The sequence below is a fragment of the Carassius gibelio genome, chromosome B3 (assembly GCF_023724105.1).
Source record: "Carassius gibelio isolate Cgi1373 ecotype wild population from Czech Republic chromosome B3, carGib1.2-hapl.c, whole genome shotgun sequence".
Classification (NCBI taxonomy): domain Eukaryota; kingdom Metazoa; phylum Chordata; class Actinopteri; order Cypriniformes; family Cyprinidae; genus Carassius; species Carassius gibelio.
Window position 1 is genome coordinate 18,109,664 of NC_068398.1, and position 26,653 is coordinate 18,136,316.

The 26,653-nt window shown below is 41.2% G+C and overlaps 1 protein-coding gene across 1 annotated transcript; it reads right to left on the minus strand.

Moving 5' to 3' along the window:
• Positions 1–17,558: 17,558 nt before the first annotated feature.
• On the minus strand, positions 17,559–19,737 carry LOC127952946 (uncharacterized). The gene is made up of 2 exons (XM_052551878.1): positions 18,452–19,737; positions 17,559–18,167 (listed from the first exon to the last, which is right to left on the minus strand). The coding sequence occupies exons 1-2, from the start codon at positions 19,383–19,385 to the stop codon at positions 17,806–17,808; spliced, it is 1,296 nt and encodes a 431-aa protein (XP_052407838.1). The 5' UTR covers positions 19,386–19,737; the 3' UTR covers positions 17,559–17,805.
• Between the last annotated feature and the right edge of the window lie 6,916 nt (positions 19,738–26,653).

The following is a 26,653-nucleotide window of genomic DNA, read 5'->3' on the forward strand; positions in this document are numbered from 1 at the left end:
TTAATACAGTCAAGTTCAGTATTTACTCTCATTATCAGTGTATGACTTTGCCTAATTTTTTTTCTATGGATGTTCACAATTATTTTAGTTAAATTAACTTTTTTTTTCATTTGGTAAATCTGACGTTTACATTTTACAGTATATTACTGTTTTTCCTTGACTTAACGGCAACAAACTGTAGAAAAACACTTTTTTTGCAGCAGGGGTGCCAGTAAATAACTGTTTTTCTACAGTTTGTTTCCTGTAAATTAATTACAGTTTATTACTGTTAAATTATGTTTCATTCTGTTTTTTCTTCATCTTAAATCTTTAACCCTTTAAACCCCACAAGAAAATCCTCAGTTTTAAATGAACACTTATAATGTGTGCACACTACAGAGTGCTTGAGTAACACTGAATCAGTGAAGTTAATGAGATAATTCGGTGATTAATTGATGATTGAGCATTAGTGATAAGAAGTTCTTAAGGAGAGTTAAATAGGTTTAGGTGTTTTTTTTCACTACCATGATGGAGATCAGTGTTTACTTTAGTTGGGCTCTTGAACGTGACTTTTCAACAACTAAGGTTTTTTTTTTATTTTTTTTATTTACATGCTGTAACAATGCGCCTTTGGAACCTGTTATAACAAAACAAAAGTACACAGAAGAGAAAAAATCTGATATTGTTGTTTATAGATTGACAAGAACAAACACTGTTATCTCTGAACTAATCCCGTGTCTCTTCTCTTATTGATACTACAGCATAAGAAGATACACTGCTGAGCCATAAGTCATGAAAGACTGTTAAGAAAATTTCACTCATAATAAAAAAAAAAACTTTTGCTGAACTTTAGACAGAAAGATCAAGAATCAGCGTATGAATCACAACAATGGTGATAATCCACAAAATAAATGAACAGATCAGTTCTGAACATCACAAAACATGCTACTAAAACTTAAGACAAATGCAAAATGATAAGCACATAATATTTAAAGAAAATAAGTGAACAATTCAGGGGCATAATTTATTCATGCTGCAATGCATGCTGGGAGTCATGGATGAGTTTTATCCTGTGCTGGTACCCAGCATGCATTGCATCATGAACCTTTTGATTGTCACCATCGTTGAGATTCATATGCTGATTGTTGATTTCTCTCCTTGAGTGTTGTGGGGACTGCTGCCCAAAATACTTTTTAACTAAAACTAGTCATTAAATCCATAAATACTGGTTATCACACTACTTTTGAATCTTACAAAATTGAAGAAACAAAAAAAAAAAATTGTGTCATTCACTCAAATATTTCAACACCAAATTAATATTTGATATATTATTAATATATATATTATAGCAACACTTTAAGTCAGTCTAGTAGATCATGCCTGGCAGAAACAGCCATAATCACTTGATTATCAAAATTAATACTGCTGTAACAGATATATCATGAAGATACAAATACAGCAATGAAACAAAGTGCAAAAGTCAAGGGTCAGGAGACCAACTAAAGTAAACACTGATCTCCACAATGGTAACATCAAACGAAACAGTAACATTATCATCTAAATCTCTGTAATTCTCAGTAAGATCTCTGATCTGATAGAAATAAAGTCAGTCTGGTTAGTAATGAGTGAAGTTGGTAAATCTTCAGTTGATTTCATCTAATCTGTGGCTGAAGTCAGTTGTAGTTCTTGTGTTTGTCTTGTTTCTTTTTTCTTCAGTGATTCTACTCATTAACAGCAGCTGTTGATCATTGTCTGAATTCACTCATTAATTTTCATTCTCTCTGTCAGGTGGACTATATTAGTAAACTCATGTAGGGAATAGTGAATGAGGGTGTAGGGTGTGATTTGAAACACAGCCGCTGAGTGTCGACTTTGAACGTTGTTAATTTACGATATATAGCAGCAGGCTACCTTCTCGAAAATGATGAATATTACCCAGAATGCACTGTTTTAATGAAAAACAGTATGTTACTGTCGAAATTTGGCCGTTTTTTTACAGCGATTTTTAACAGTGTGTAGTGTCAGCTATGAACCCTAGTCCCCTTAGATAAATGCTGAATCTCTAGACTAATCTGTATTACAGTTTTATTAAGAAATACTAAGTATTATTTTTTCCCCCTTTGGTCAAGTCCTGTCTCAGAAGAATATATTTCTAACTGTTATAGCTATAGAATATTTATAATATATAATATATATATATATATTATAATATATTTCTGTATATGGTTACAGAAACAGATGGGATTGACAGTTCATTCATTGTCTTTATTGTCCTTAATTTACAGTAAAAAACAAACCTTTTCGTCTAGAGATTTAAAGAAAAGATACTAGCATAACACTAAAATGTAAACAAAAAACTGAAATAATAAAGTTCTACCAGAAAGATTCTAATGCATGTCATTCATTCAAAACTATTAGCTCTGGTCAATCACTGTTTGACACTTGAAGTATATAAGAACTTTTTCTTTTACATTCACAGTTGAAGACGCTGATGTTATTCTCCATCCACCAGACTGGTCACTGTCCAGCTGTCAGAGGGTAGGCTCTGTCCCTGCCTTCATCCACAGGCAGGACCAGCCAAATCTGCATCCATAGGATCTGGACTAAACTCAGGGCCTATGCCAAATAACTTTTCTAATCAACAAGACATGTTACAAGAAACAGGACACACACACACGTATATATATATATATATATATATATATATATATATATATATATATATATATATATATATATATATATATATATATACACAGTACAGACCAAAAGTTTGGACACACCTTCTCATTCAAAGAGTTTTCTTTATTTTCATGACTATGAAAATTGTAGAGTCAATTTTTTTGACTCTTTGTTTTTAGCAGAGGCTGCTGCTACTCTGTCAGCCCTGAAGAAAGAGTGTCCATCCATATGCACCACACTGTTTGAGACATCATTTTGCCATGACTTTAACTACCTACTCCAACACACTGCTAGCTTTCTTGTCATCCAGAACTTAAAACGCTCTGTTTAAACTTTGTGACTGCCAGGAATCTTCCAAGTCTTACAGACAACAAACTCTGAAGCTCTTACATAACCAGGCAACCAACAAATCACAAATCAGGTGGGCTCCACCTGTGCTATTTAGGCTAAGTATCTGACGTGCTCCTCCCGAACCTTGTTATGAAACTTCATTTCACGAGTTCACCCTTACATATAATTAGCTGAACTATTTTAATGCATATTTGGCGTGCTCTCTCGGGAAGGGCTCTGAGCTCGGGAATGGCCTGAACCTAGAGTACACCCTAAAAAGCAATTGTGGAAAGGACAGCCACCAGACTAAGGACCCCCCCCCCCCCACACACACACACAAGCATTGAGATCTGGCGGGGGCTGATATCTGGAAAGTCAGCTAGTTGGCAGGTCGGAAGAGCCTGTACTCCGGTGGGAACAAGTTTAAATATTTGGTGAGGTAAGCCCTACCAGTTGCTTGTATTGGACTGTGTGATTTGGGGCGCCCAGTCGGGAGGGCTGTTGCTCAACTGGATCACCTCACTGCATTGGAACGTATGAGCCCTACCAGCCAATGAAGGAGAAGCAGTGTGATTGGATAGCCCAACCAGGAGGGCCCGAGTTGCCTCGACTGGAATAGGTCACAATGTTGGGGTACAGGCTCTACTGGCTCATGAGCCCCTCCTAATCAGTGGGCAACCAGGGCAGATAACTGACCGAGAGGGCAAATGAAGCCTCCGACTGGAGATTAAGACTCAGGACGACGAACGTGTAGGCCCTCTCAGTTGAGCAGATAAACAGGCTTTGGGCCGCCAACAAAGAGGACTCTTGTGACATCCGACGGGAGATCAATACTCACGGCATCAGATGGATAAGACCTGTGTGTTGGCAGAAAGTAAAGAAAATGTAAAGAAGTAAAGCACTCTCGCCTACATCTGACACGAGCACAATTCTCAAGGCACTGAATGGGTAAGCCTTGCCAACCGTTGAAAGGAAAAGGTAAGGTTATCTAGCCAGGAGGCTCTCGTCGATGTCCAATGGGAGCTCAATACTCAAGGCACTGAATGGGTAAACCTCTCCGGAAGTCCATGGGAGCTCAGTACTGACAGTGTTGGATGGGTAAGCCTTTTTTTGACCATAGGATGAAAAAAGTTGTCTGGCCGAGAGACTCTCACCGACATCCGACAGGAGCTAAATACTCACAGCGTTGAATGGGTAAGTCTTGCCGACCATAGTAAGGAAAAAGTAATATTTTCTAGACGGGAGGGTCTCATCCCGTAAATACTCACGACATCAAACAGGAAAGCCTCCGAACGTAAGACGCAAAGTCTTACAAGTTTTAAAAAAAAAAAAAGTTTTTTTTTAATATTATTAATACTAAGAACAATTTGGTTGTCTACAAGGGTAGACGCTGTGAGGATTGCTTGAATAATTGTTTAGCAAATCCAATGAGCTGCTTCTGATAACAAGTAACAAGAAAATTTAGTGAATCGCAGCTTAGAGAGAGACGCAGAGCACATGAGCGCACATGGAGAGTTTGGCAACTGTATTCTAGTATCAGAGTTCAGAGTTACTTGAAAGACATTGACTTCGAGTTATACTGGGTTACAGTGTGCGTACATGTGAAAAATCATCTCACTCAGCCCTGACAGACTGCCTACTGTGTTTCACACCCCCATAATTTATGAATGAACCCCTTCAATTCATGTGGTCCTTCGAGCCGGATCAGTGAATCACTGTAGAGAGATGATATCGTGTTCTGAGCAAGATCCTCCTGTTGTCCGACCTAGACTATCAAGTTCATGGATCAAACTTAGTGAAGAGCGTACCATCAGCTACACATCTGAATGAAGCTGGAATCCAAGCCACTGCAATCACACCAGAGAATGCATCCTGATCGTCTTCTCCACAGAGTCAGCCCTCATTTGGAGATGATCTATTCTCAGAGATGTATGGCCAAAGCCATTTGAAGATGTGTTGCCAGAGCAAGGTGAGCGCCACCTTCAAGTCCAGCAGCTGTCTGATATAAAGTATATGTGGTTTGAGATGAAGAGGGACAACAATGAGCTTCGCTATCTTAGATAAAACAATTCCATTTAAGAAAGTTTCTATTACAAATAATGATAAACCTTGGATGACCATACAAATCAAAGATCTGCTAAAAGAAAGACAGCATGCCTTTTGTTCTGGCAATAAAACATCCTACAGCAAACTAAAAACAGTTATGGCCAAAAAAATTAAGAATGCAAAGAAGCAATATTATAAACATGAGGTTGAGAAACTGCAAAACACCAAGCCTAAGCGATGGTTTAAGTCTGTGAAGGCTTTAACGGGGATGGAAGTAGAGTGATGTGGTGTCTCAGGATCATAACATCATGCAATATGAGTGTGATTACTTGGCAAAGCACTTTGCATCTGTGTGGGATTATGCAAGTCATATTTCTCCATCTGAGGAAGAGGTTGCCTGCAAAGTTATCCAGTTGTAGTATACCTCTTTTGAGTATTGGACAAGTTAAGGTCAGACTCTGTAAAGTGAAGGCTGCAAAGGCTGCTGGTCCTGACGACATTCCTCCTTGGATGTTAAATACCTTTCACGAGGAACTGGCACCGGTGCTATGTGATATTTTTAACACCTGCATGCAAAATAACATTTTCCCAAAAACAATGGAAGGAGGCTGTGGTCAAGGCTGTTCCCAAAAAAAACTAAGCCCAGCTTTCCAGTAGACTATCGGCAGATTTCATTACTCAGCTGTGTTGGAAAAGTGTATGGAGGAATCCTCAGAGACGCAATTCTGGAAGATACAGTTGCTAAAATTCAACCATCACAACATGGCTTCATGGTGGACAGATCAACTAACACTGCTCTGATTCAAATTTTGCAATCCTGGCATGACGCACTTAACACCAATCCTAAATTTGACATCCATGCTGTTTTTGTTGATTTTACTCGAGCTTTTGACACAGTTGATCATTGTCAACTGCTCTATGCTTTAGCTGACATGAATGTCAGACGACCGCTCTGGCTCAGTGTAAGGAGCTATCTGAGTAACAGAGAGCAAAAGGTGAAGTGGGACTCCTGTGTGTCTAACTTCTATCCAATTGCAGCTGGTGTCCCTCAGGGGGGTCTTATATCCCCTCTGCTTTTTGTCATCGCCATAAACAGTTTGGATTCCTTTCTGCCTCCCTCAGTAATTCCGGTCAAATATGCTGATGATTTAACAATTACTGAATTTTTAATGGGATCCCTTCCAGGTTAACTCAGAAGGCCTTGGACTCAGTGGCGGATTGGGGACAGGAATTTTCATTGGCAATGAACAAAGGTAAGACAGTGGACATGATCATTAGCATCAGGAAAGATGAAAACATTCCCTGCCCTCCCTCTCCCTTGATATCAGGATATGTAATTGGCAGAATTTCCATCCTTAAACTGCTTGGAGTCCAAATTTCTTCTGACCTGTAATGGGATGCCCAAGTACATGATTTCAAAGGTGCGTCCTAGAATACATCTCTGTGTTGCTAGTGATGTTTTAATGAAAGTATATCTGACATTTATATGGCCAGTCCTTGAGTATGCTAGCCCGGTACCGGGGTGGACTACCTAAAGGTCTCTCTGATGAGCTAGAGAGGGTCCAAAAACATTGCTGCCGGATAATAGGTGTTCCAACTTCCACTGTCCCATAACTGAGTGAGAGGCGCGATAAGGCCACTATACGTACTTTTACAAAACTTCTCAAGGACAGTTCATAACCTCTGCAATGTTTCCTGTATGTGGCTCCAAAACCTAATTACCTACTATGGCAGCATAGGGAGTTTGTTGCGCCCAGGAGTAAATAAAAAAGACATTAACTTTCTTTTTTATTCCACATGCTCTTAAACTGTTTTATAAATAATTTACAGTTTTTTTTTTTTTTTTTGTATGAAACCTGTTTTGTTTAATTAATTTATTAATTGTACATAAGGTTGTTTTGAGTATGTGTTCTGTTTGATACATTTCAGGGTTTTGTTCTTCAATATCCTGCCTTGTCAAACTCTAAATAAAACTAAACTAAAATGAGAGTAGCAGATCCCCGAAAGTTTTCCAGACTACGGATGGCACTAGAAAACCTTCTGCCAGCAGATGCGAGTGAGCGCTTCAAGTTTCAGATTCTGACTGATCATCTGGAGCTAGAAGAGGCCTTGCTAGTGGCTGACTCCTACTGTAACTCTGTGAGACCATATACAGACACAATGCAAGCTCTTGTGAAGATGTAAGGGCAGCCACACAGGCTTGTGTTGAGGAGTATCGATGAAGTACTGGAAGGACCCAATCTCAAGCCAGGTGATGTGAAAGCATTCAAACTCTTCGCCCTTCCAGTGGGCTCGCTAGTGAGTATGTTGGAACAGTTCCTACACTTCTAGACTTTGCAAACTGGTTAGAGTATGAGCTTCAGGTCCAAGGTGATACTGCCAAATCAGTCATGTATGCTCCACCCTTTCCTAGCAAGAAAAGAGAAGGTCATCATGACAAAAAGCCTCCAGGCAGATCTACGAGCATCCTGCTGGGTGCTGAGAAGCCCAATGTTGACAGTGAATGCAGACCACACACTCCAGAGTCCAGACCCAGCTTGGTCAGGTATAGAGAGAAGTCATGTGGCTACTGTCCTTATTGTGACAATGCAGTCACTTCCTTAATGGATGCCAAAACTTCAAGGAGCTGACTAAAGAACAGAAAGAGGCATGGATCCGCAAGAACAACAAGTGTTGGCGGTGTGGCCGCAATCATCATGCTTCCAGATGCACACTGAAGGCTCTGTGCAAGACCTGCAACAGGAAACACCTGTTTATATTGCCATACCTGAAGGAGCGAGCTTTGAATACCAATGCTGAGACTGATCCCAAGGATAACTTGTGTCTTGTGAGTACCATGAAAGGCATCTTGTATGCAACGTTCGGTTGGCAGCCACAGAGTCGTCTTGAAAGTTAGTAAAATCATCATCACAAATGGGGATGCATCATTGGAAACGTATGCAGTGCTCGATGACAGGTCAGAAAAGACTATTCTCCTCCATGCCGCAGCTCAGCAACTGAACCTCAAGGGGCAACCAGAAAAGCTGATCCTGTACAGGACACACATTTTCTCTTTTTTAATTGATGATGGCGGTGCCTCAGAGTCTCTTTCTCCATTTTTCGAATTGGAAAGCGTGCATCTAAAAGTTCCTTCCCAGGGTGTCGAGGATATAGAGCAGTGGTCACCAACCTTTGCGAGCCTAAGATCACATCCAAGGTCCAAATGTAAACCAAGATCTACCACTTGCAAAAAAATATTTAAAAAGCCACAATGTAAGTTCTACTCTGACATTCTTGTTGCCTGTTAGTCACTAGCAAATTATCTAACTATACAAACAGTATATTTAGTATATAACTATATAATCTATCAACTATAATTCAACATTTTCAACAGTAATGTAACAAAGTATTTCCACAGGCTTATTTCTCGTATATAAACACAATAATCAGTCAATTACAGGCCTAAGCCAATAATGTACTGTTTCACTTTCCCTTTTAAAACATATTTCAAACACTTCAAAATGGAAACACTCAGGTTATTGCAACTAGCATACAAAATATTATGACAACAGTCATCCTTCAATTCTTCAAAAATATTTTCACACAAATTACATACCTAAATTAATTTTTAGCTACATAAATTGAATAATGTAATCAAATGTAAAACAGCATCGCATATTTGACTGTATAAATATAAATTAAAGTTACAAAAGCTTTTTAATCAGGAGCAGTGAGTGATTTCTTTGATGTTGCTATTCGATTAATATAAAGACTGTCACTTTAAGAGAATGCACTGATACAGTGGTCTACGTTCAGCTGGCTATGTCTGCTGTAGGATACTTACCAAAACAGGCATTTTGACATGATTTTTGTGTGAATTTGTCCATTTAAACACAATACTTCAGAGAGAGCTTATATTTGCCTGCGTGCTGAGGCGCGGGTTTGCGCACTTCAGATGAGCGCATGAACAAATCTTCTCAATGCGCTCGTGAACTCGCTTCCTCTGGCTCTTAAATGTTTAAACTGATAAAGCTTAAATGAGTTTAGTTTAAACACAGATATCAGCACCCAAGTGATGTCGGAATAAATTACTGCTCATATACAGCATTCGCGTTGAACAAGAGTGAATGATTTGTCCACGGTTTTTTTTTTCTCATGTTTTTGTAATGTCTGGGAAGCCAGAATACGCATGCATCAACAGAAACATTTATTAGCTGAACCCTGTTTTTTTTTTACATGCCATTTATAGCAAGCCATATTACAGATGATATTACAGATGCTTTGTCAGATTTAAGTTGAAGCGCGTGCCGAACCGTGTGTGGTGAACCAAACGGTTTAGTTTTTTTCAGCGAACCCGTGCCACCCCTACTACCTCAATAATCAATCAATTACAGGCCTAAAACAATCATGCCCGAGCAGACGGATATTAGTACATCCCATCACACCGGCACCCACGTCTAAATCAGTTGTATGGTCTGGTTTTCAGTCTAAAACAGTTTAAATGTCTCATCTGTTTCGGGAGGTGCATGTGCAGTCAGTGGAAGCTCGCACTGGAGGCTCGCACCTTTTTTTCACAGATTTTGAAAAATCTTCGCGATCGACTTAAAATGCTTCCAAGATCGACTTGTCGACCGCGATCGACGGTTTGGTGACTCTGGATATAGAGGGACCAGCTTTTTTTGAGCAAGCATTGATCATGCGTGACACAGTCTCAATTTGTGGGACGCATGAATTGGGTGGTCACCCTAGGTGAGGCTGCTCCCTGGTGACATGCCATTGTTTCGATTCCTGTGGCGAGACTTGAAACCTGAGTGACCCCCCCGATGTGTATCAATGGCAGGTGTTCCCTTTTCGGCACAACATGCAGTCCCTGCTGTGCCACTTATGCACAGCAGAGGCACGTCATGTATCACAGTCAGCTGGGAGACCAATTCAGAGAGGTAATTCAGAGATCATTTTACGTCAGCAATTGCCAGCACAGTCTTCACTCCCGCCAAGAGGCTAGGGACATAGTTGATCAACTTCGAGTACTTCTAGCCACTGGAGGCTTCGAGTTTCGACAGTGGGCCAGCAATTGTCCATCTGTAATAACTCACCTCCCCGCTGAATCCTGTAAAGGATATGCAGGTCATCGATTCATGGGTTAAATTCAGGCATACAAAGGAAACCTTTTTACACTAAATGCCTGGCCTGGCGCCAGCCTGGCTGGACTTAAATTATTACAATATCCGTGGGCGAGCCTCAAAGGAGAAACAAACCCCCCCCCCCCCCCCCACACACACACACATTCCTGAACACACACACACAAAGAAACCTTTCTTAAAGTTCCTTACCTTCGTCATTTTATTAATAATATGTATTTTAAATATGTTTCTGCGTACAATGGTTAATCCTTGTTATGCGAGGATTATAATTTTACTAGCTTATAAATTGGAAATGTTTCTCCTCATTTTAAGGTTCTCAAATAGAGTCATGTTTCTGTAACCCCACTCCTGACCAGGTCGTAAAACTTTATGATCCCACTGGGAAACAGGACAGGAAGGCTAACTCTTACAAAAACAATGGTAAAATGTACTCAGATGTAGTCTAAATGTATATAGTATTGTTTTTGTTGGTGCATTAGATGTTTCCCATATAAATTGGGACTCTCTGCAATTTATTAGCATTTGTTAATCTTTAAATGTGTGTAATTCTGCATTTGAATGTAACTTCATGTTTTGATCATTTATATGTCACTTTTGGTGACTGTTTAATCGTCATGCTTCGACGAACTCACTTATCTAAAGCAAATTAATGAAAAATTTATTAATCTTGAATTAAAAACTTGCTAGAATATCACTGCTGAAATCTGATAAGCCCAAATTTATTAGGGTGGGCGTTTCTACAGAGACAAAGGAACTTTTTCCCGCTTCAGATCGCAGACGTTCATTGGTTGTTCACGCGAACAGAGGCGTGAACCATCTCAAGCCATAAGAGCTGACCGAAGAAGGTCCGCCCTCTCTTACATTCTCTTACTCCCTTCCCTCCTGCTTCGACCCTGGTCGCTTCCGCTCGTCCCTCTGAGCAGCCTCGGGCCGCTCTAATATCGCCGTCCCTGCTGAGAGGCTGAGAGGACAGCCATTCTCATGGCTCCTTCGGAAGCTTTCATTTTCGTTGTTTTGTTTTCTTTTCATTACTAAGTTTATTCACCTATTCGCCTCTCCACACGAGGAAGACGGATCCTGAAACACTGCCTTGTTAAACCTTTCAAATACCGCGCGATTCCGCAGATGCCCCGGGCCGGGAGACAAAGAGACCGTGCTCACGCCAAGCTCCAAGGCAGCTCACGTGCTCGCCGGTCTGGCGTCACACAAAGACTCTGCAAGTATCATTTTCTATGGAGATTTAAATGCTGCTTAAAATTTGTCTGTGATTTGAGTCGTTGTTGGCGTCCAAGGGGTTACTGTACTTGTGAGTTTGCATAACTGAGCTCATTCTGTGACCACGCTCTATCTCACCTCTCTTTCGTCCCTTATCTCTCATTCATTCTCTCTCTCTCTCTCTCTCTCTTTCTCTCCCTTATTTGGATTCCGTTATGTCTTGTATGAAGTTTACTGTCTGTATTGTCATACGCGTATTTACTCTGTGTGATTTGTAGTTTGATGTATTATTAGTCCAATTATTAAAAACCAATATATATATATACCCAAGATTGCCTTTGTCTAACACGCTCACATTACGAGTCAATGAGATGCCTGATCTAGCTACAAGCTTTATTTTTGAGTAACTAAATTTATCATAATGATAGGATAATGTTTTCATGGCCAGAGAATATTTTTCCTTGAATTATAAGAAGTGATAACTTTATTGAAAATAAAGACCATTCTGGTCTGACTCCACCACTGTGCTTACGTGGTTGACATCCAGCTCATGTTGTTACAATGTGCTTGTGGGAACAAGGGTAGCATAGATCTAAGAGATGACAGCTTCTGCCATCTGGTGCTATGTCAGACCTTCAGACAGCCCAGTAGACGACAGCACTCATGGCAAGCCTCTTGGAGACCTCTCCAGAGAAAGGAGGTGGAGCCAGGGGCCAGAATTCCTTAAGCTTCCATCAGATAGTTGACCTGAGCAGCCTCGTTTATCGCTTGAAGAGCCAAGCTGCGAACTAAGACAGTCATCATTCACTACACCGTCACTTCAATGCTGACCTCCAAAGGGATGTTCAACATGCAGTCCTCTGTCAAGCTCAAGCAGAGTCCTTCCCAGATGAGCTGAGACTTCTGAAGTCTGGGAAACCCATATTATCTACAAGCAGACTGATCACACACTCCCCGGAGCTTGACGCGGCAACTGGACTTATTTGAGTGCTCAGAGTGACTATCGGAGCCCAGACTGTTACTGAAGAAGTGTTAAGGACAGTCCTGATTGAGGGGAAAGGTATCCTTAATTCAAAGCCTCTTGGGTATACCTCCTCTGATGTTGCTGACCTTGACCCGATCACCCCGTACTGCTTCCTGATTGGCCGTCGAGATGCGTCATTACCCCAAGTCATCTACCAGGAGTCAGAGATGCTGAGTCGGCGACGCTGGCACCACAGCCAACTGCTGGCAGAGCACTTCTGGAGACAATTTTTTAAAGTACTTCTTACCAGATCTTCAAGCTCGCCAGAAGTGGAGAACTGACAAGAAGGCATTGGAAATCGGAGCCGTAGTCTTGATTGTTGACCCCCAACTTCCTGGAGCCCTATGGCCTGTAGGCAAAGTCACTCAGGTGTTCCCCGGTGTAGATGGTCGAGTCCGGACAGCCAGTGTAGATGTCAACTGGAAGACCTACACATGAGTTGTGGCTCATCTCATCCAGCTTCCAGCACTGCCCGAAGACGACTAAGACCTTTTGTTAGATGAGCGAATTCAGTTCCTGAATTCGGGGCGGCTGTACAAAAGGCTCTGCCGTCTCTAAGTCCCGGATGATTCTGACCAATCAGAGAGTTCAGCAGCTGCAATGGCGTCACGTGAAGCAGAGGTGAATCGCAGCTTAGAGAGAGATGCATAGCACCTGAGCGCACATGGAGAGTTTTGCAACCCTATTCTAGTTTCAGAGATCAGAGTTACTTTAAAGACATTGACTTTGAGTTGTACTGGGTTACAGTGTGCATACATGTGAAAAAATCATCTAACTCAGCCCTGACAGACTGCCTACTGTGTTTCACACCCCCATAATTAATACACCCATTCAATTCATGCCCGATATAGATCTCTTTGTTGGTAGGAAAATTGGGTCTGTGATAAGATGAACCAGGATGCTGATAAACCGTCAGCAGTATTTATACCCTAGTGTTGATTATCTTAAGTGTGCTCCACCTGTGCTAATTAGGCTAAGTATCTGAAGTGCTCCTCCCGAACCTTGTTATGAAACTTCATGTGTGTTTGTGAAGGTGTGTGTATGTGTGTGGGTTCATTAGCATAGCTCCATGGAATAGCAGTTAAGTAAATAAACTTTTGTTTCATTTATAAAGAAACAATTGTAATTGTTTTGGGTTGCGTATTTTAAAGTTAAACTTTGCCCATATCCTGTGCTACCTAGCTCGTAGCTTATAAATTATCATTTTGTTTGTATTCTCATTAGTCATGAAGTAGTATAAACAGAAATTTGAATTTTGATACTGATTTTAACATTTGCTGGATTTTTTTTTTACAGAGCCATAGCAAAGTGACAGTACAACAAGCATCATGCACCGCTTACCAATACTTAGTTTTGGCATCTCTACCCTGTGAGTATTTTCAGCCCATCAATAAACATTTTTAGACCGATTAATACAATCAGGTAAATGGTTTAAAAGTTATTTTCAGTAATTTATCAAAACATTTTAAAAAGTTTGCTGCATGGTTAAAACACGCTATGTGTATATAAAAGTGTTTTTAGAGGGTGGAAATATAAGCTTAATTCATTGAGAAATAGCCGAATGCATGCACAAAATGTTTATAAACATTAGGCTATAATAAAAACTCAAGTCAAGTCAAGTCAAGTCTGCTTTATTGTCAAGTCTTCCACATGTACAGTACATACATACAGAGAATCGAAATTGCGTTACTCTCAGACCCTTGGTGCATACAGATAACACTAACAGTAGAGCCTAAAAATGTAGATCAAATATAAAATATAAGATACAATTATACAGTAAGGGCATGTAAAAAAGAAATATATAGGGCTGTGCAAAAAATCGAATGCGATTTTCATTCACATTTCATCAGTAAAAATGCTCCTTTAATTAGAAGTATTATCTCCAGCACGTGTGTTTAGATCAGGGTTGCCAGGTTTTCACAACAAATCCTGCCCTGTTGCTTCTCAAAACTAGTCCAAAACTAATCGCGATTCCAGGAGGTTCCCAGATAAAAAAATTGCTTCCTGGGGTTAAAATATACGTTTTGTTTTTTGGCATGGTTGTCTTGGTAAAATCCGCATTTTAGGGGCTAAATATCACGCTATTGGTATTGGGGTTGCTTCAAACCGCGGACATGAAAAACAACCGCAGCCTTGGCAACACTGGTTCAGGTGGAGCGTCAGTTACTACACAGAGCCGTAGTCTACCGAAAACTAACACAAAATCGCTTTCAAAATCGACAAAGAATCGCCACCGATTTTAAAATCGATTTTGTGTAGATTGTCAGTGAATTACAGCTCTGTGTAGTGAATGCCAACCAACGTTGCCAAGTCTGTGGTTGTTTTTCATGTTCGCGTGTCGAAGCGACCCCAATACAAATAACGTGATATTTAGCCCCTAAAATGCGAACTTTAACAAGGCAACCATGCCATGAAACTTAAATTTGAATCCCGGAAAGCAATTTTTTATAGGGGAACCTCCTGGAAGCGCGACTGGACTAGTTTTGGACTAGTTTTGAGAAGCAACTGGGCAGGATTTGTTGTGAAAACCTGGCAACCCTGATCTGAACGCACGTGCTGGAGATATACTTCTAATTACAGGAGCGTCTTTACTGATGAGATGTGCATGAAAATCGCATTCGATTTTTTGCACAGCCCTAGAAATACAATAAAAATAAAAATAAAGTTAAATAGAGCCATGCAAGGCACATGGCAGCTAAAGTGCAAACCAGTGAAGTGAACAAACAGTGCAGATAAAATATTTTTAGTGAAAATATAAGCTTATTTAGTCTGATTAAAGTGACAAAGGGCAAGAGCAGTTATTTTATTTAAACTGACTGATGGGGTGGTAGAATGGGGGTTGTATTGGAAGGACCTGGGGATGTGTGATTTGGGTGGGGGTGGAGGGGGGAGGAGGGGGTCACAGTAATTCTGTGGTGCCTGGTGCAGAAGAGGGAAGGGGGGGCAAGTTCAGGAGCGAGTTCAGAAATGTTTCTGTAGTCACAATGTATTTGAATGCCAAATTATTATTTATTATGTACTTCACTCACGTTCCAATATTCATGTAAAACTAAATATTTTGCAGAACATCACCGCGATAAGGTGATAGAATTTAATGGAACGGATTTTACTACATATTTAAACTAAGCATGGTGTTTGTGTTTTTTTTCCCTTTATGTTTGGCTGACTATATTTTATTATGATATTATGAACTTTTTTTATGTTTTATTATGAACAGGCTGCATTCTCGAGGTAGTAATGCTTAACTGTGTGTGTGTGCATGCTGCGCCGGTGCAATCACTTTATTTTTTATATTTTTTAAATTATTGGCCATATGTGTCTCTACTGTTGTGAGGTGGGCCATGTGGTAGCGGTGTGCTCTGTGGCGGTTTGATGCTTATCATGCAAGGGAGAGCACATGGTGAGATTCACTACCACTCAACTGCCACCTGTTGGTGGTTCAGAGTTTCAGACTTCATTACAGTTTGGGGGAGGTGTCTTCCAAAGTTCCACATTAATCGACTCCGGAGGGGAGCGGAGGGTGACTTCATGGTTGCCAGATTGGCAAAACGTCTGGGGCTTTCGGCCGTTGCCCTAGACGAACCTATTTCTGCCAGGACCCTTTGTGGCACCCATCTCACTAATATTACCAACACCACCAAGTTTGTTACATTATCTTTGTCTAATAATCATGCTGGGGAGATTTTATTTCTCCTTATTCACTCGCCCACCGCTCCAGTGGTGTTGGGTCACAACTGGTTGGTTAAACATGACCCCCATATTGATCGGGCTTATGGTTTTATTTTGGTTTGGAGCCATTTCTGTTTAGTGCAGTGTTTGGGTGCTGCTTTTTCTTCACTCCAGTCTTGTCTCGTTCTGTGCGTACTTGCAGGAGGAGCCTGTGAGCCTGGCAGATGTACCGGAGGCTTACCATGACTTGAGAGCGGTTTTCAGTAAGTCTCTAGCTTCATCTCTGCCTCCACACAACCAGTACAACTGTGCTCCGAGACATGTGTGGCCACAGGAAAATGATACCAACAAATATGAGTGAGGTTTGTATTTTTATTCCCTATATATTACTCACTTTTCCTTGTGTTTCTGATATTACACAGTAATATAACACTTCTTCCACTTGAACAGGCCTCGTCTATACATGCGGTGCGGTAGCTCAGCCACCCTCACACATACACGCAATCCTGCGTTAACACCCAACTCCCTGTGCATATAAATCAACATTCGAGGCAATCTTCCAGTCGACAGCAATTATACACTTTTATAAAAGCGTTATACAAAGATATCTGTACCTGAATGCTATTTAAATTACACACGAACAGCAATCGCGGACACGCGCATCATAACTCTGTGACTTCCTCATTGCGCGCATGCTCACACGCTCATCCAGACACGCAATGACTTCACCTGACATTTCTTAAAGGAACCTCTCATTACATTCTCCGCAAATATATACTTCGCGAATTTAAGTATTTAAATCACCTCAACCATCACCTGGTTACATTCTCCCCTGCGTCAGGGTAAGCATCCTCGATTACTCATTTACAACCAGTGTACTCCTGATCTCTCTCACTGCTTCCCTAAACAGAACAGAACTTAAGTCAGCTAATATCTGTGAAACTGCTGCTGGACTTATTGAGGCAAAGTCTGGAACCGACCTTGGCTCATGGTGCAAATTTGTAAGCTGTCCAGCATTTGACCTCCTATTACGACTGCGTGGTATAGCAACAGGATGAGTTAACACACTAGTAGCTGCATCCAGCCTTTCCTCAGTCTCCAAGGCTTCGGCAGGCTCTGCTAAAACATCGGCATGGGCAGAATCAACCTGGGTACTAAGATATTTTACTACAGGTGCATGAGGTCTCTCCTCCCTTAAAACCATACCCTCTTCTGAATCCTCAGACTCCTCTTCACTAAGGGCTCAGACTTCTCCTCTCGTGCTTTCCACACTCTCCTAGGGGCAGGAGTTGGATGATTCACACAAGACCTGATGTCAACTCTGTTAACTCTCTTTGCAGGCCCTCCTTCCAACGGCTCCACTGTGTATGTGTTGTCCAAGATCCCTACTACCTTGTATATGATTGACCTCCAGGCATCCTGTATTTTGTGACGACCTACTGGTCTGTTCCTCAGGTACACCAATGCCCCGATCTCAATCTCAAACCATACTTCATGAACCACTTCCTAAGCAACACCTTGGCAGTGGTGTCTGCTTTTTGATCTGAGGGAAGGCCTGAGTGAACTTTGTAAAGATATCGGTGATTACAAGAACATTTTCCCGACCGTCAGACTTGGGTTCCAGGACAGTGAAGTCCACAGCGATTACCTCAAGAGGTCTAGAAGCCAGGAATGATTTCATAGGAGGGTGGACCTTTGGCTGCGGCAGCATAGCCATCACACATCGCTGACAATCTTTTATCCACTCTTCCACACATTGTGCAATTCTATCCAAAAGCAACTGCACCTCAACAAGTGGAGGGTAAGCTCGACACCTTGGTGCCCCATAGAGTTGTGCACATACTCCAAGACAAGCTTCTTCAAGCTGAGAGGTAACAATACCTGATAAGTTTCCCCATATCTGACATCTTCAAAGATACAGTACAGTAGACCATGGCGCTCCCTGATGCTGTTCCAGTGCTTCAACATTGACTGAACAGGTTTTGACAGAGCTTTTAGCTCCTTCCCATGGGGCCTTCTCTTTTGATCCCAAAACTTTCTGAATCCACCAATTACAAAACTGTGCTGCTGGAAGCCAATTAATTCATCAGCTGTATAACCTGGCAAGGTTGGAGTATTTCCCTGACCCCATCCATTGCCATCATCCAGGGAGTTTGACACTACAGCTCGCATATGCCTCACGTTACAGCTGTATGTCCCAGCAGCTACAAGTTCAGGGTCAAGGTCTGTACCACGGTGAATCCAACCACAGACAGCCACACATCCATCATACTCCGCATTCTCCGAAACTAGCTCAGGCTCCCCTGCGAACGGCTGTCTAGATAGTGTGTACTAATTACAAAACTGTGCTGCTGGAAGCCAATTAATTCATCAGCTGTATAACCTGGAAAGGTTGGAGTATTTCCCTGACCCCATCCATTGCCATCATCCAGGGAGTTTGACACTACAGCTCGCATATGCCTCACGTTACAGCTGTATGTCCCAGCAGCTACAAGTTCAGGGTCAAGGTCTGTACCACGGTGAATCCAACCACAGACAGCCACACATCCATCATACTCCGCATTCTCCGAAACTAGCTCAGGCTCCCCTGCGAACGGCTGTCTAGATAGTGTGTCAGCTACTATGTTTCGATACCCCGGACGATACTGAACATCGAAATCAAAGACGGACAACTGCGAAAGCCACCTTTGTTCAATTGTTCCAAACTTTGCTGTTTTCAAGTGGCACAGAGGACTATTGTCAGTTATTACAGTAAATTTGGACCCCAACAAATACCCTCGAAACTTCTCTACAACTGCCCACTTTAGAGCAAGGAGCTCAAGTTTCATGCTGCTGTAATTTCTATCATTTCTCTCCGCATCTCTCAGCCGTCTACTTGCAAAGGCAATGGCACTTTTTACATTTCCCTGTTGCTGATATAAAACAGCACCCAGTCCGTGGCTGCTTGCATCTGTCTCCACGATAAAGGGTTTTGAATAGTCTGCCACCCCTAAGACAGGCGCACTAGTAAGCTTATTTTTGAAAGTGTCAAAAGCGGTTTGACATTTTTCAGACCACAGACTCCCTAAAAGGACATTAGTTCTGCTGGAGCTTTCAGGGGTCAGGCATGAATTCACCAGGTCATGAAGTGGGCAAGCTATCTTTGAGAATCCCTGTATAAACCATCTGTAGTAACTACAGAGTCCAAGGAGGGACCTCAATTCCTTTACTGTAGACGGAACTGGCCACTGTCTTCCACTTTCTGAGGGTCTGTGCCAATACCATCGGCTGATATCTGATGTCCCAGAAACACAACCTCTGACTGAAGAAGGTGGCATTTTTCTAACTTTATCTTGAGACCAGTGTCCTGCAGCCTCCTCAGTACTGTTTCAAGCCTAACTAAGTGTTCCTGGAATGTTGAGGAATATACCAAGATATCATCCAGGTAGACTAACAGAATCCGGAAAACAAGATCATTCATGGTGGCCTGCATCAGTCTTTGGAAGGTTACAGGTCCATTGCAGACCCCGAACGGCATCCGCAAGAATTCATAGAGGCCAAAAGGGGTCGAGAAAACAGTCTTGTGCCGGTCTCCTTCCGCCATTGCTACTTGATGATAGCCGCTTGCTAAATCAATTGTCGAGAAGTAACATGCACCCCGCAGAGCATCAAAGCTCTCATCTATTTGAGGTAAGGGAAAGGCATCTTTTTTGGTCTTCTGATTAAGTTTGCGATAATCTACACATAGCCTGATACTGCCGTCTGCTTTACGTACCAGCATAATTGGGGATGCGTAGGTGCTATTCCTTCCCCGACACCCCTATTGAAGCCTGTCACTGTAATTGTCACAACTGATTCCGCAGGTATATGCTCTGTCCATTTTCCAGCTAGACGCACCATGGATTTTTTGTTGGAAAACATGTCTCCAATCAGAATCTAATTTTCCTCCTAAGGTGGTCTCACATTCTGCCTGGACTAGCTGTCTACATCGACTGATTATATTCATTCCTAGGATGCATGGCACTGTGTTTTCAGGGCTAGAAACATCTTTGACTACTAGGAAACCACAATCCGGCATCTTAATTCCCATGGCCTCCAACTCAAGCTCTAAGTAACCCAGGTAGGGTATGTCAAGTCTGTTGGCTGCTGTGAGCTTTAGCCAACCTGCCATGGAGAGGATGTCAGCATCTTTACCACACAAATGGTCTCTGAAGAACTGCTCTGTTATTGTGCTCACCTGACTGCCTGTGTCCAATAAACCTTTAGTGGTGAAACCACAAATTGAAAGCTCTACCACAGGACACGCACCCACAGCACGTTGCAACAACTGGTCACAGGTTGGGGGTGCATCTTTTGAGTCTGTCTGGGCCCCCCAAATTGCCCGACTCACAACAACTGGGGGTTCTCGTTTCCCTGCGGGCCAGAATATGCAGGTCTCACAGCTCTGGAGCTCTGCTTCTGTGGGCAATTCTTTGCCACATGTCCAGCGACTTGGCAACATATTGGTTGTCCATCCTCAGTCAATTTTGGCTGAGACCTAGGCCTAAAGGTTTCCACTCTTGTACAACCACGTCTTACAGCCAGATTTTTTACAGCTTGAGTCAGTTCACTAATGGCTTTGCTTTGTTCGGCTACCACTTCAAGAACATCTTCTAAGGTGACACATTTTTTCTCTTGCACCTTGAGAATTGAACATTGGGTCAGGTTACTACTACATCGAGACTTAGTAGTTCTTGAACTTGCAGGGGGCATTTCTACGAACCAAAGCTGTGCTTCATCTCACACCTCTATCATCGTGCACCGAGGATGGTCTCTCACAATTTTGTGAAGCTCTCTTTACAGAGATTTTTACTCGTCCAGCAAGCCTCAGTCTCCCAGTGGATGCAGTTTGAATCCATCTCTTTCTGTTCTTCGTCCAGCAAGCCCAGTCTTCCAGCAGACGCAGGGATATAATTCGTTTCCCCTATCTGTCCAGCGAGCCTCAGCCTCCCAGCGGACACATTACGCATCTAGTCAACAAATCATTACATCTCACAGGCAGACGGTAGAACCTGTCTTCCCGACATCGTAAACGTTTCTTCCTCATTTATTAACCAATAGGACCTGCCTGCTCCTCCGCTTCTGCCAGAGGCAACGCGAAATCTCCTGGTCAACGACCACACTTCATAAACATGTCAGCCCGCCAAATCTCTACGTTTTGGGGGGTTCGTAGTCCGGCGGCTTTCCTTTTGCTCTCTTGTTTTGTGGGGAGTACTCTGCGTTCGGGCCACATCCCGAGCTCGGAGCCCTCCACCCGGACAGCATGCCAAATACGCATAACCTTACTGTATTAATATACGTATATGTGAACTCGTGAAATGTTGTTTTGTAACAAAGATCGGGAGGAACAGTCGCAGTTCATTAAGCTGATTAACACAAGTGGAGACCAATCAGTAATCAACTCATGACAAGGTATAAATAACAGCAGAACCTACCTCTGTTCATTGACAGTTTTCAGCATCCCTCCTCCACAACATTCTCCTCAATACAGGTCCATCTAATCTTACCACAACCGGGGGGAGTATTCTGGGTTCGGGCCACATCCCGAGTTCGAAGCCCTCCACCCGGACAGCACGCCAAATACGCATAACCTTACTGTATTAATATACGTAGATGTGAACTCGTGAAATGTCATAATGAAATTATAGACATTAATTCAGCTTGTACAACAAAATTCCCAAAAAATCCTTATAATGAAACAAATGCATCATTTATCACCAAGTAATGTGTCATTTGAACCAATATGAAGAAAAATCCTTTGCACTCGTTTTTCATTCAGTTCATTGCAAGCAAATGTGCAATGCAGATGGAAGGAGGAGTTAATGGAAACAGTAATGTGTTTTCTTCTTAAGCTGCAACAAATAATGTGTCTGTATTTGCTGACAGCACAGTTCGGACAATCATTTGACAAATATGATAAAAATGAATTTACTCTTCTTAATATTATTTTTACATGGTCAGTAAATAATGCCATTTCCTCAGGACAGACACTGCTGTCTGTTATTGTGCAGTAACATATTGGATGAGTTCTGAGTCAGTGTGATACAAAAACGTATTCCTCATTCATGTACATTGCAGATGCTGGAAAAGTCAAACTAGTGTTTATAAAACAGTCAGTTCTGGTTTTCGAATCTCATCAAAATTGCTGATTTACTGACCCTGATCCCTGAGGCTTTTCACCATTTGTACACAGTTTCACCAGTAGGTCGCGACAAGTGATTGTCTTTATGAATCAGTGATTGATTTGTTCAAAAACCGAATAATTCAGGAACAAAGCAGCAGAGACTTGTGAGGCACAATTGTTCTTCAATGGCATTGACAGAGCAAAAACAAAGAAAATGGCAATACTGACAAAACTAAATTGTAAAGTTACTCAGTATTATCTTGTTTGAACTTTTGTATATATGTAAAATCACACTGGAAATCTTGTTGTTTTTTCCAAAACATCAGCCTGACTGTGCAGACAGATCTGTGGCCTAGTAGGAAACACAGTTCTGCTTAAATATTGCACTGTACCTAATATTTTATTATTTTTAATACATTGAATAACAAGTATTAAACTAAATTCGTTTGTGGAATATGAGTTGTGCTCATGCTGTTTCATTACCAAGAGGTGTCTGAAATTTTTGGTATATGCATTTATTTGTCATTTTTTCAACTTTCACTATATCATTTTGTTGATAAACATCAAATTATAAGACCCAGATTATTAGATTTATGAAGAGGTCTCTCAAATTTACACTACAAATTGCTATAAAAGTGCAGTGTTTAAAATTATCAAAAATATTATTAATTAAAAATTAGGCAACAAAATAAAAAAAAAACATGCATGGATCTTGAACGACCAGTAAGAATCTCTAAATAGGCCTTCATGTCAAACAATCAAAGGTTTATATTTATATTAAGAATGCATTTATTGGACATCTAAAAACCTGATGGTGCAACAGATTATACAAGATATCAAACAGACCAAAGATTAAATGGCAAAAGAAGTTTCACATCTTGGACAACAAAATGACTACATGCAAATTCTCCATCTACTCCATGTACTAAAGAGAAGTGTGTCTTAGGCACAGAAGGAGAAATTCACATCATTTTTAATCATGATCTTCTCATCAGCTCTATTACTGCTGGCAGCAGCTGCATCATGTGAGCTTGACTGATCTTTTATTCTATCTATATCAGTGAAATAAGCTTCTGTTATCAGACATTTTGAGACATAACTAATAATACATTATTTTATTGTTATTTTCAGGTGGTGTTTTCTGTGTTGAGCTCACTCAACCTTCCTCTATGGTTGTGAAACCTCAAGAATCATTCTCCATCTCCTGCAGGATTTCAGAATCAAGCTATTGCATTCACTGGATCCGTCAACCACCTGGAAAAGCACTGGAATGGCTTGGATATCTTTGTAGTAGTGGTGGCACTTACATTAAAGACTCAGTGAAAAACAAGATCAGTTTCACCCAGGACACGTCCAAAAACACAGTGTTTCTACAGGGGAAGAATTTTCAGACTGAGGACACAGCTGTGTTTTAATGTGCCAGAGAGTCACATAAAATAAACAAGCCACAGCTCTGTACAAAAACCTGAACACATGCAAGAATCAGATATAGATAACACCAGGGGCATTTCTAGACTTTCATCAGCATCCAACACCAGTCCCCATATAAATATTCTTACAGTCATTAACAAGCTGTGCCAGTATACAGTAATCATTAACACATAAGGATTTATTAATCAATTCACACATTTCATTCAGCTAAAAATGCTTTAAAAATATTACATAGTCATTTAACATCTATGAAAAATGTTCTCTTAAATGTCACATATTCAAATTTATTGTCACAAATTTAACGTCACATGTATTTACATTTTTTATGCACATGTAAAAGAAGAATTGAGGCTGGAGGAGGAGTTCATGTAAAACTGGGATGTTTATCTCTCATAAACTGTTTCTGTTCACTGATTGTTTGTGTTTTTTGTTGAAGAGCATCATTAGCAATGGCAAGAATAATTAATTCAGTCCTGATACTACTGTTTTTAAATGGTTTGTTGTTTTCTTAATAATAATAATAATAATAATAATAATAATAATAATAATAATATATTACTGTAAATACTTTTAGCGAGCAAATAGTTATACTTTTTTTCCTGACTTTTCAGTTTATTATATTTCTTTCTCTTCCACAGATATTCATTGTCAGACCTTCACTCAGTCTGGAGCTGTGGTAAAAAGACCAGGTGAATCTTTTCGTCTGGTCTTTACTGCCTCTGGATTTACTTTCAGCAGCAGCTGGGCAGCTGTAGTGAGGCAGGCAGCTGGTAAAGGACTGGAATGGGTTTCAACTATCGGCACGTCCAGTTCTCAGAAGTACTATTCCCAGTCAGTTCAGGGCAGGTTCACAGTGTCCACAGATGATTCCAACAGTCAACTGTATCTACAGATGAACAGCCTCAGGACTGAAGACACTGCTGTGTATTACTGCGCTAGAGAGTCACTGTGAATGAGTTCAGTGTCAAAGCAATACAAAAACCACCTTCACTGTTGACTTCACTGATGCTCCAGATGTACTGGTCCTTTCCAAGAGATGGCGCTCTTTTCAAGCAGTCTTAGTTCACTGCTTCAAATGTCATTGAATGAATGTTTGTTTTCTTGACAGAGAAATAGTCTGATTAAGAAATTCTGAAACAACACAAATAAACCTAGCGTAGCTCCATCACAAACTATATTCTCATGTGTGCATGTTTGTAAAAAATAAAATAAAATAATAAAAATAAAAAAGATTTTTTGTTAAATATCTGTAAATGAACAGATTTGATCAATGCACTTCATTTAAGAAGGAAAAAGTCAATGAATACATCAGAACAAATGAATGTGAGAAAGAACATATTTCTGTAGTGCTGCTTTGATATCTGTGCGCTATGCTGAAATTTAATTTAAATTTTTGAATTTAATTTGTTCACTAAAAAGTATTGATGCAAATCTCCTTCCTTATGTAAACAGGTGCATGCGGACACAATAAAGAGCTCTTTAAGTCCTGCGGTCTAGACAGAGTCACAGGTCCCACCTGAGAGACAGAATAATGTATTTTAGATTATTGCTAATGATTTTATCTACAGCACCCAGTGAGTAACAGTATCAACACGAAAAAAAGAAAAGGAAAAATCAAATCAAAATATTGAGAAAATCGCTAATGATGTCCAAATGAAGTTCTTAGAAATGCATATTACTAATCAAAAATTAAGTTTTAATATATTTACAGTAGGAAATTTACTAAATATTTTCATGGAACATGATCTTTAAAAGAAAATTCCATAATTTTGACCCATACAATTTATTATTTATTATTTTTGGCTATTGCTATAAATATACCTCAGTGACTTGAGACTGGTTTTGTGGTCCATGGTCACATATTACGAATTAAAAGTGTTTCTGATGACTTTCTTTAACAGTCTGATTTTCACAGAAACACAAAAGGTTTTCAAATGTCATAACATTTGGGCGGCATTATGCAAATCTTCCCACATTGTGATGTAGACGTGAGGGCTTTAGTCTTTGGAACTTTTGGGATCTTATGTCACGCTGTCAGTTTCTGTTTTCCTGGGTGTCCACTAGTGAGCTAACTTCTCCCTAGGCACTTCACTATAGGCACTATAATTCCTCTAGTCTGGTCCTGTCTTCACAGTAATTGCACTCCAATTAATTGCACCAGGTGCAGGAAATCTATTGTCATTATTCTCCTTATAAATACCTGTCTTGCCCTGTTGTTTGTATGGAGGCCTTGCTATCTCGTCCTCCGAGTTCCCATTCCGTTCCTTCCGGTTCCCTCTTTTGTTTTGTTTGTCTCCTTGGACTGTTTGTTTTGGATTACCCTTTTTTTTGTTAATAAAACGTACCTGCAATTGGATCTTTCCCTGACCTTGTGTTTCTGTTGTGCACGAACGTTACAGAAGGACTCCATCAAAGAGATCCAGCGGTATGTCTGCTCCAATTTCCTCCCCAGCCATCAAACGGGAGAGGAATGGATTTGAGGGTACTCGCCTAGTTGTGTTCCGTGGAACCAGGGGAGGTCGCTCCGGAGTGTGTAGTCGAGAGGAGGTCTGGCAGCGATCTCCACTGTGGCCTCCCATTGACCCGTGGTTCGGATGGGAACTGCCGTTTCCTCATTGTAGACAGAGAGGGGAGAGGAGGCACAAATCAACTGAGCCAGCGATGCAATGCTTGATGGCCGCCAGTCCTGTGCCGCTACACAAAATGGCCTCCAACCCAGCGCCGCTGCGTGTGGGGCAAGATGGAAATCAGCCCCACACCACAGAACAGGATGGCCTTCAGCTCAACGCCACGAGGCAACATGGCCGCCAACCCAGCACCACGGGGCAAGATGGAAGCCAACCCCACATAACAGTGCAAGATGGCCGCCAACCCAGCGCCACTAGACAAGATGGCCACCAGCCCAGCGCCACAGCACAAGATGGCTGCCAACCCAGCGCCAGGAGGCAAGATGCAGGCCAGCATAGCGCCACAGCACAAAGTGGCCACCAGTCCAGCGCCACAATGCAAGAT

Coding starts and splice junctions, on each gene's coding strand:
- LOC127952946 (XM_052551878.1), bottom strand. CDS start 19,385: ATGCCACCTTCTTCAGTCAGAGGTTGTGTTTCTGGGACATCAGATATC. Junction 18,168..18,451: donor AAATACTCCAACCTTTCCAG/GTTATACAGCTG, acceptor CAACCTTGCCAG/GTTATACAGCTGATGAATTA.